The sequence below is a fragment of the Lathamus discolor genome, chromosome 5 (assembly GCF_037157495.1).
Source record: "Lathamus discolor isolate bLatDis1 chromosome 5, bLatDis1.hap1, whole genome shotgun sequence".
Lineage (NCBI taxonomy): Eukaryota > Metazoa > Chordata > Aves > Psittaciformes > Psittacidae > Lathamus > Lathamus discolor.
In genome coordinates, this window is record NC_088888.1 from 26,405,135 (window position 1) to 26,416,510 (window position 11,376).

The 11,376-nt window shown below is 41.3% G+C and overlaps 1 protein-coding gene across 1 annotated transcript; it reads right to left on the reverse strand.

Annotated features, from left to right (window-relative positions):
* Positions 1-8,793: 8,793 nt before the first annotated feature.
* On the reverse strand, positions 8,794-9,485 carry LOC136015937 (uncharacterized). The gene is given in 2 exon segments (XM_065682586.1): positions 8,794-9,356; positions 9,359-9,485. Coding segments are annotated over 2 exon segments (690 nt in total).
* Between the last annotated feature and the right edge of the window lie 1,891 nt (positions 9,486-11,376).

Sequence of the window (11,376 nt, forward strand, 5' to 3'; positions counted from 1 at the left end):
AAAGAAAAAAAAGGTTTCTTACTCTTGTGGGGTGCTGGATTTTTCCTGCATCCTGGGAGACATAGATGTCACGTGTCTAGAAAGAGCTGACGGCAGTGGCAGTAGATAGGTGGATTGTAGCAGGAACACCAGGAGCTGGCAATGCTTGCAATGGCCAGTTAGTCTGTGCTGCCTCCTGAATGATCCCATTCTAATATGCCACTACTGCAGAGCTCGCTGAGACAGGCAAATTCACAGCTTGTAATCTTGTAAGGCAGGCTTAGTTTTACTAAGCAGAAACACCAAAAGAAAGGAATGTGAAATCTGCTTTAGGAGATACTTGCTAGGTCTCTGGTTTTCATTCTAAGGCTGGCACAACACATGCAAAATGCTGACATTTTGTTCTTGTCTTTGGAAAATGACACAGTTCCAAAGACAGGTTAACAGCAGCACTCTGTAACAAACCTGTTAATGCAAGTAATGACTCTTTGATGATAAAATATTCTTTCACTATACCTTGAGAAATTGTTGTCTTCCCATAAGCATTACCAAATATTGCCCTATTTAGACCTTTATATTTTTACAGCTGTCTTTTGTCCAGCCTATCAGTCTCTGAGATAAAAACTGTTACAAATAGTGCTGGCACATAAGTTCAGGCCAATATTCAGCACTTCTGCCAGCAAAGTTGTCCAAAAGCATTTCTATACCAGAAATGTAGATGCATTAATACTGGAAAATAAACCTTTCATTAATATAACTTTCATTTTTAGAATGATTATGATTTATACTAGAAAAATCAATATCCCTCTTTGACATGTTTTCTATCTCTTACAGGAAAATTTCCAGATGTAGAATCCCAGACAGTTGTACCAAGCTTAAACAAGGCATGAATTTGCTGCTTAGTACTCGGTGATGTATATTTACCTCTTTTAGCACAGGCACACCAGGAGCAATTCTGATTATGTTAACAGCATAAGAAGAACATTGGTGAGGTTATTATTTTTCCCTTAATTTGTGGGGTTTTTGAAAAATAAACAACTTTCTGCATTTCAGATCTTGAGCTCATGCAAAAACAGATATAACAAAATTTCAGGACTGCTTTTTTCCTAGTATCTTGTCCACAGACAGTAGGAAAGCATTTGTGTATCTACAGAACACACAGATACTTTCTGTATATCCATACAAGTACGGGGAATGGTACTAACAGATGCATTTTAATGTGATTACCAAACAAATTTTTGAGATCATGCTTCAGACAGTATGCTTGGCTGACTGAATCAGGCTGCTGGCATAGACTGACTCTGCTGGCATAGCTAGTCTGTGGACTGGTTTTGGTTGAAAACCCCAGGAGAAATCCCTCTGTGTACCAGCCCAACGTCCACTGACCACAGCAGCCTCGTTTCAGCCATCAGCTGGATTAGTAGTCACGGAGACGACATGTTGTTGCTGCTGCTGTGTCCTTGGGATGCATGCTCTTGAAGAAGCCACAGTCAGATCAAGCAGTTGTCACTTCTTCCACAGAGCTGTGTTTTGTTTATTGTAAACCACCAATGAACCTTGAAAAAGATTAAAGAAACAGGCACAGTGATACTTAAACAGCCGTAAAGCTGTTCCACAATATAAAGCTGCAAGAACAGGCTTTAATATGACTGTAACTCTCTGCTTTTGTAATTTACCAGGAGGGATTTTCACAACTGATTTGCTTGACAAGCCACTTAAGAAGTACAAACCTAAGACATAAGCGTATGGACTCCATTTCTTTTGAGCTGTCAGTAAAATGATCAGCACCCTATGGGCATGTAGTGGCTAAGGAAGCTCTGTGGAAATAGCCCCTTTGAAAAAAAAAAAAAAACAAACCACCACCAAAGTCTTCTGGAAATTCTTAATTACATCTGCAGATGGCACAGCATCATTAGCAGCAACTTATATCCCAAGTACGGGGTGGGAAAAAAAAGCTTCTTCACTGGCAAAAAGTATTGTTCAAGACACTATATTATGGATGCATTTATTATAATATACTCATATAGAATTTATACCATTGATACCCCTCCTCACTGTCCTTTTTTCATTCAGGACTTCAGCATTTTAATAAGACGTGTAAAACCTTAAAATCCTTTTAAATTATTTCATCCAAATTAAATCTACTGCCAAGAACTTTTTTAAAAGGTAGCATGAAAAATACTGTAGGTTTTCATTCAAAAGGCAATTTAAACAAACCCTTCAAAACTCTTTCTAAGCATTGTAATGATGTTCAGCTAAAGCAATTACAGCTTCAATTAACTGCAATTTCATTTGAGAAGTGTTCATGCTGGAAAAAAGTGAAAATTTCCTTTTCGTTCAAAAAGAAAATCTGAGCACATTGTAAACAAAACTAAATGTTTGAGATTACCCACTTGAATGCTGACAATGGAATAATTAAACTTCTACCCTTCCGCTACTACACATCAATGTTAATACAATGCAAGTCAGATCTGTCCATTTTTTTCTTATAAGAGTCTAAATAAATAGGTTCTTCAAGATAAGTTTCCCATTCTACATTAAAGTGACAGTATGCATTTTGACAATAAATTAATGTAATTAAGATGCTGTTATGCAGGCAACAATGCATCTGGTATGCCCAAAGCAAAATAATTATAATTACAGGAGACCTCTACAGCCTGAACTCAAAGGCCATTAGGTTGTCAAGAATGAAAGCAACTTGTAATGGTGTGAATGGCATCTACTACTTTTTCTGCAGGTTACCCAGCTGCCTGGCAAATGAATGAATTACCCTCAGGTATGAGCATCTTCACAATGAAGTGAAGATGATTATACATTCACCACTGTTTCTGTAGAGCATCTTTGATATAAGTGTCCAACACGGTAATATTTATTTAATGTCTCACCTCTCCTTCTCCTCATATTTGATCCATTAATAGGGACAAAAGCAGTTACTCGGCTCATTTAGACTTTCACAACTAATATTCCTCTTTTACCACAAACCTTGCTTCAGACATGAAGTCACTGCCTCTGCAGTGAATAAGGAGAACGTTTTAGACTCCAGGATCACATATGTTTCAATCATTATTGCAAAGGTCATTGCTACATGCACTGCACAAATGAAGAAAATACCATGCTGTGGTAGCCATGTATCTTGTCTTTGTCAGTGACATGTACTTGTAGTGCAAAGGAACAGGGAAACAATTTTGCCATTAAGAAAAGGTGAAAGAACAGCACATCAAGAAATAGATTTTTCTCTTGTTCCCATTCAAGCTCTTACAAAAACACTGGATCAAACAAATAGGTTTTCTATTAGACATCTACTCGCAAATTAATGAAAAAGAGTTCCTAATGAAAGCCCACTGGCTAATACTTCAACATTAACACGAACATGGCATGTGACAAAACGCTTGTATGGGTACATATCTTTCTCTTTTTTCATGTATTCACTCAGCTGTGGATATTATAGCAAATATCTGTTCTGTAGGACTGATTCATATCTAGTGTAAATCAATGTGGCTTGCATTAGGTCAACGTAGCTGTGCTAATTTACATCGGTCTCAGATGTGGAGCATTGATTCTTCTATTAGATCATAGGATATCCCATTCTGGGAAGATTCATGAGGCATTGACTAGTAATTTTCCATGTCTACTTTTTAAAGAGAAGCAGCAAATTAATTTTCTCTAATTTATGTTAGGGAATTAGTATATTCCTGAGTTTTTCAAATCTGTATTTCTTATTCACCCTCCAACTTCGGTTCAAATTTGCAGGTCAATGTATATTCAGGGTGACAAACATTCTTATTTACGTAAGCTCTTTAGTTGTCCTTTGGTCTAGGCTTCTCTAGCTGTTGTCCATAATAATCTTTCTGATTTCTGCATAACGTTTGATGATAATCTCTTCTTTTATGTATCAAAAAATTGAGGAGAAAGGACTACTCTGAATTTCTCCCACTTTAGAGTTCTCACATACTTATTCACCTTATTCAGCCTCTCATGGGGCTCCTATAATTTCTTCTAATGGTTATATAGCTGGTTTTGAAGAAATTTTTCCTAACTTGTACTTGAATATTTTTATTTTAATTCAGGTTTTTTGTGTTTTTTTTATTTTGAGCCTATACATGTAAACTTACCCTACTTCTATCAATCTCCTTCTGGGCTTGATTTTCATTTGGATTTTTTTCATCAAGCTCTCTTTCAGCTTCAAAAGATATTCAACTATTTCTTCTATATTTTTAATGATAAAAAATTGGATTTGTTACTGTAATGTGTGCTCAATAAGAAGGTAGGGTGAGGTGGAGGGAGATTAAACTTTACTATTCTTATTATAGCAGCTTTCAAGTCAATGTCATCAGGCAGTATAAATGTTTAAAGAACAATTTTAAAAGATACTGATCCTAGAAACACATTTTTTCAATTTGGCACTGTGATTATTTTAGATAATGGTTACTCTTTTCATTTCTTCAACAAACAAAATTAAAATCTGATTCATATTTTTTAATGATTTTCATATCAAGTCTCTGTATGCATTTATGTTGGAATTCGTGCAGATCTTCAAAAGAAATTCTCTTTTCCCACTTTGTAGCTGGTAGCATGGTAAAGGCACCCAAGACAGATGACTGGAATCATCTCTAGAGAAGTCTGACACTAGGTGTACTTCCAAATAGTTTTGCTCAAATTAAAACAAAACACAAACAAACAAACAAACTGTGATATCCCACAGAAGAAAACTATTGGTTTTCTTTTTCCTGGCCTCTAGCCTCCCACCCACCCCAATCTTGTAGTCTCATAAACTCTTTTGGGCTCAGACAGCTCTTCTGCCTTCTAATGAATTAGGATACAAGTAGACTATTTGCAAGCTACAGCAGCAGATGGACAGCCCAAAGTTCTACCAACTGGCAAACTTATGAGCCTGGCAAGCCCCAGCATAGTCACTTTGACAACAGAGGAACCAGCCTGACCACAGAGGCAGGGCCAGGCTTACAAGAATTAGGAACCAGGGCAATCAGGCAGCCTATCTAATGAGCCATTTGGGCAAAGGACATCCCAAGGAGCAGAGGAGTCCAAATTTATGGACATGGTAAGCCAGGAAGATTGGGTACAGTCATTCTATATCCCTGGCAGTCAGAGAGCCAGGTTGGCTAGAGAAAGAGGAGGCAAATGGAAAATTAACAAAAAACCCTAGGAAGCAGCATCACTGGCATTATCTCCCTTGAGTGTTGAAGGAAAAAACAGGCCCTTGCAAAATGTTTCCATCCATCAAAACACCTTTTTTTGACATCCTGTGAGAAAATTTTGTCTTTGAACTCAAAAGTTAGTGTTGCAAATAACAGAAAATTATACTCTGTTCTTAATGCAGTGGTGAGGAACCTTCTAGAGCAATATAATTGTATGTATCAGCATGTGTTTAAAAATTAATAAAGGCAAAAAGAAACACTAACGTTCTTCATAATTTGATTAAGGAGTCATGAAAGATCAGGTAGTTCAAAAAGGAACTCAGGAGTTCCACACACCATCAGAAAAATCGGTCAAAAATCCTCCCACCCACTTCAGTGTGCATCTCCCTGCAGTGAGCATATACCACACAGCTGATAATTTACACACTCATGAAAAACTGTGAAACTGCAGAGACTAGATAGCAGAGACAGTGAATCATAATCAATTCATGCCTTAAGAAGCAGAAAGAAAAACTCCAAAATCAATATGGAATTTCACAGCAAAGAAGTGCTGGGAATAAGCAGGAATGATATGTATGAAGAGTTAAATTTGTACTATCAGCTCTTGCTTAGTGAAGGAAGAATCATAGGTGAGCTGCATTTTGGATCTAATGTAATAAGGGAAGCTGTAAATAAAGCACAAGATCCGAGCCAGTTAGCAGAGCAGCAGCAATGCTTGAGAGGTTTCCGTTGTACAATGGAGCTGTATCTCAGAGAGTTTCAGTGCTGAGACAAAGCATCTTATTCAAAGCACTTTCTGTCTGAAAAAGAAGTAGAGTCCGAGTAGAACAAAATGAGCCAGGTTAAAGTCTCAGTGGGTCTACAATCACATTGTAGTCCACATATTTCCTTCATCTTTGATGTTTCAAATTATTTGAGAAGTTAAATAACTAGTGGCTAAAATTTTCAGGAATAACCAACTCAGTTTTGTATTTGCAATTGAAATATTTCAACAGTGGCTGCTGTGGGACTTACTACAAATGAAGTTTCTTTGGAGTTCTTCAAGTACGAAAACTCAAAAAAAAAGTAAAAATGGAGATACACAATTCAATAATTAATTATGGAAAAACAAACCTTAACACTGCAAAGGCAAGAATTACCCTCTGTGTACCACCCTTGTTAACTAAGGACCAAATCTTCAACATAGCTTCTGTTCATTTAGTGTCTTTAACTGTGGAAAGCATCTCAGCTTTTGCTAGCCCTCTCTATAACAAAGACAGCCGTTGATGGAGGCTGTGCAATCCATACAGATAAGAATAGTAAAATAGGAATTGTATTTTCAGGACTGGAGATTCTAATGCCTCAGAACTCGAGCCCAAGCACTTCAGTCTCCAAATTAATCTCTGCATATGAAAGCTGATTTCCAAAATGTTTTTTAATTAAAAACTTACTTAACAAACAGATGTCCTTTCAGTGCACCAACCTCAAGCTCTAACCCTCATTTTAAACTGTATTGTTGATGAGGTACAGCCTTCATAACAATAAGAATAGATATGATCAACAATTTAATATTTGGCTTGCAGCTTTGGTGTTTAGGGATCATACTTGCCCTAATAATGTTTTCAAAGATATGATGTTTTCAAAGTGAGTAATTTTAGTCACATTTCTTCTCAAGTCTTCCTGATGACCTACATTATATAAATACAGTCATCATATACGTGTTATATATTATTGTGTTAAGGTAAGGTAAGTCATATAAAAACCTCGCAGAATGAGAAGCCTCTTACTTTTTCTCAGGAATAACCCTTAGATGGTACCATTGGGTATATTAATGAACTTAGAAGTGAAGCTCAACAGGGACCATACTGCAAGGATGACCCGGGTTTAAGCCACAGAAGTTTAAACTGTGACTTGTACTTACAGAAATCAATGTGGGCATAGTGATAGAGATCCATAAATAATTCGCATAAACAAAAAGCAACCTTAAGGTAACTCACAGTATGTCCACAGGTGGGACCAGACAAATGTGCGACTGAACTTCAAAAGGCATGAGCCCAGAGACTTCAAAAAGGCAGTTACCATGTTTTCAGTGAATGATCTGAGTAAAGCCACACCACCTAATTTCATTTTTTTATTTTAATAGGGCCACCTCACACACAGATTTCACATGACCTTTCTGTCTCTCAATTTACTGTTACTACTGTATTTACATTCCTGATAGAGTTAAACAGATGTCACTGTAGCTACATTTTGAAGACAGTGGATTTACATATATAAAACTGAAGGACAACGAAAGCACTGAAGAAAAATGGCAGCCAGTGAGAATTTTAATTGCAGACTGTGACTGGCAAAAAAGAAAGAATATATCTGGAATACAACAGGAGAAAAGGTCTGGACATGGCAGTCAGGTGAGGTTCCTGATGACTGGAAAAAGGGAAATACAACCCACATTTTCAAGAAGTAGAAAATGGATGACCCGGGCAATTACAGACCAACCAGTCTCACCCCTGTGCCTGGCCGTCATGGTTTAAACACAGTCAGCCACACAGTCTCTCTCTCACCCTCCCTATTATTGCCTTCCCCCTGCTCCTGGAGGGATGGGGAGGAGAATCAAAAGAATGCAACTCTCACGGGTTGAGGTAAGAACAGTTTCGTAACTAAAGTATAACACAAATCACTACTGTTACCACCAATAATAATAATGATAAGAGAAATAACAAGGGAGAGAATATAACAGCTCACCACCCACCGACCGATAACTCGCCCCACCCAGCCTGACCGAACACCGACTGATACCTAGTCCAACCCTGCAGTGAACTAGCCCTTCTGGGTTACTCTCAGTTACATCCTGGGCATAACTTGCTGTGGTATGGAATACTTCTTTGGTCAGTTTGGGTCAGGTGTCCTGGCTCTGCTTCCTCCCGGCTTCCCCTCCTCCCTGGCAGAGCATGAGGCTCAGAAAGTCCTTGGTCAGTCTAAACACTTGAACAGTAACTAAAAACATCGGTGTTATCAGCACTGTTCCCAGGCCAAAAGTCAAAAACACAGCGCTGCAGCAGCTACTACGAAGGAGGGAAAATGGCTGCTACCGCTGAACCCAGGACAGTATCCACCCCTTATTCCATCCCATTCATGTCATGCTCAGATACCACATTTTCTATATACCATCACTCTTATCTCAGTGCACTCTTCTCTTAGTGCATGGACCAGTTCCTATAAAGCTGCTGAGTCCATCTGGTCCTTGATGTCAAGCTCCATCTCTTGTAACAGTCTCCCAGAGCAGGAGCGGCTGTGTGCAGTGTTCATACACGTAAATAACCTAGTCAATTGTGTCCATTGCTAAGTCCACCCCTCGGTCATTAGTCCATCTATACGTTGCATCTCTGCCCTGGTGGCCTGAAGTGCCATGGACCCACCAGACCCAAAATTATTCACCCTCCACTTCAGCAGTTTCTGCATCTTGTCACTGGGGACTGCATACAGCTGCCTTTCATATCTGATGCTTCCAGAGCACTGGAGGGGCCCAGTGGACTAGATACTCACCCATACTGTCCCACACACACTGCCGCTCACGACTGTCCAGCCTCAGGGAAAATCTCCTGGTCCTCCTATATCGTCATCTAACCCCAGACAAGACCCAAACCCAACTCTGCTTAACTTTTGAGATCAGACAAAATGGTCATGGGTAGAACACACTCTGTGTGTGTGCCAAAGTGCTGATCCCCGTCACAATCAGCAGCCAGGTCCCAAGGGTACCCAAAGGCCATTCAAAACCTTCAGAACTCTCAAATGATGCTGCTGTACTTGTCAATGGGGCTGGTGTAGCTGGTGTACTTGTCACTGGGGTTGGTGTAGCTGCTGCGCTTGTCGGCTCTCTCACCACCAGCTTCTCTTTTTCTGAGTGCAGATCTTCCTCCTCTGCCTTGCTGGGAAATGCTGCGTGCACTCCTGCATCTTGCACTTGTTCTGGGTGCCTGAGGCTGGACCCAGCTGAGGCTTCCAAAGGTGGTATCTTGCTCTCCACATCCTCCTGGGGCTCGGGCTCACAGGGCTCGTCGGGTGGCAGCCGGGAAATGCTCTTGGGCGCCGCGGGGCTGGACTCAGCCGCGGGGCTCGGCTCCTCCGCGGGACTCAGCTCCTCCACTGCCTCACCCCACTGCTTGGCAGCCACTTCCTTCCACTCTTCGACCGCCCCAACCTCATCCACTGGCAGCTGCTCCTCCCGACCTCCAGCCCTGATCAGGCTGCTGCTGGCTCCCGGGGCTGCCCCAACTTGGCTCCCTGCAGCCTCATGAAGACGGAGGTGAGTATGAGGGCCAGGACGGCGAAGAGCAGTGGGACGGCCAGGTACAAGTCCATGGCCACATCCATCCCGCCCTGCTGCCGGAGCCCATCCGTATTACAAGTCATTGCCATAAAATACAGTGAAACAACAACCTTCACCTGAGCCCCACACTTGATAAACACTAACACAGCAAATACCAGTTCTAAGTAAGGTACAACATTCTGAAACTCTGAGATCTAGAAAAATAACTTTGAGAGCCAATAAATCAGCATTGTGACAAGTGACTATTAATCCAAAACAATGAACGCTTATCACAAGTAAACCCAGGGCACTGGCAAAACCTTGGAGCAGATTCTCCTGGAAGGCATGCTAAGGCACATGAAAAACAACAAGGTGCTTGGTGACAGCCAGCATGGCTTCACTGAGGGGAAATCCTGCCTAAACAATTTGGCAGCCTTCTATGATGGGGCTACGGAACTGATGGACAGGGGTAGAACAGTTCATGTCATCTACCTGGACTTGTGCAATGCATTCAAGAGTGCCCCACACAACATCCTTGTCTCTAAATTGGAGAGATATCAATTTGATAGATGGACCACTTGGCGGATAAAGAACTGGCTGGATGGCCGCACACAAAGAGTTGTGGTCAATGGCTCGATGTCCTGCTGGAGACCAGTAACGAGTGGTGTCCCTCAAGGATCGGTGTTGGGACCGGCCTTGTTCAACATCTTTGTTGGTGACATGGACAGCAGGATTACGTGTGTCTTCAGCAAGTTTGTTGATGACACCAAGCTGTGTGGTTTGTTGGATATGCTGGAGGGAAGGAATGCCATCCAGAGGGACCTTGACACACTTGTGAGGTGGGCTGATGCCAGCCTTATGAAGTTTAACCATGCCAAGTGCAAGGTCCTACACCTGGGCTGGAGCAATCCCAGGCACAGCTACAGGCTGGGCAGAGAAGAGATTCAGAGCAGCCCTGTGGAGAAGGACTTGGGGGTGCTGGTCAATGAGAAAATGAACATGAGCTAGCTTCAGTGTGAGATCACAGCCCAGAAATCCAACTGTATCCTGGGCTGCATCAAAAGGAGCGTGACCAGCAGGTCGAAGGAGGTGATCCTGCCCCTCTACTCTTGGGAAACCTCACTTGGAGTATTGTTTACAGTTCTGGTGTCTTCAACATAAAAAGGACATGGAACTGTTGGAACAAGTCCAGAGGAGGACCACAAGGATGGTCAGGGGACTAGTGCACCTCCCGTATGAATATTGGCTGAGAAAGTTGGGGCTGTTCAGCCTGGAGGAGAAGGCTGCGTGGAGACCTCATAGCAGCCTTCCAGTATCTGAAGGGGGCCTATAGGGATGCTGGGGAGGGACTATTCATTAGGGACTGTAATGATAGGACAACGGGTAATGGGTTAAAACTTAAAACAGGGGAAGTTTAGATTGGATATAAGGAAGAAATTTTTTACTGTAAGGTTGGTGAAGCACTGGAATGGGTTGCCCAGGGAAGCTGTGAATGCTCCATCCCTGGCGGTGTTCAAGGCCAGGTTGGAGAGAGCCTTGGGTGACATGGTTTAGTGTGAGGTGTCCCTGCCCATGGCAGGGGAGCTGGAAGTAGGTTATCTTAAGGTCCTTTCAAACCCTAATTATTCTATGATTCTAAGAAAATATAAGGGGAAACAAAATAAGAATGACACAACTGTTGTACATAAACCTTAGTCACGGTAAACAGAATGCCTATGTTAGAAGTCCTTCAAGAAATGCTTCATGGTATTGTAACACAGCCGCAGGCATAGACAGTCAATAGAGAACTACAAAGTAGCACACATCACTTTGTTCTGCACAGCATAGGCTTTGCCCTGACCTTAGGAAGTCACCTCTATGCTGGACCTCCAAAATACATCTTAATTCCAGGATTATTAAAAGCATTTAGGAAGTGATGGAGAGCTTAGAGAAAGGCAAGATGTGATTTAACCTGGA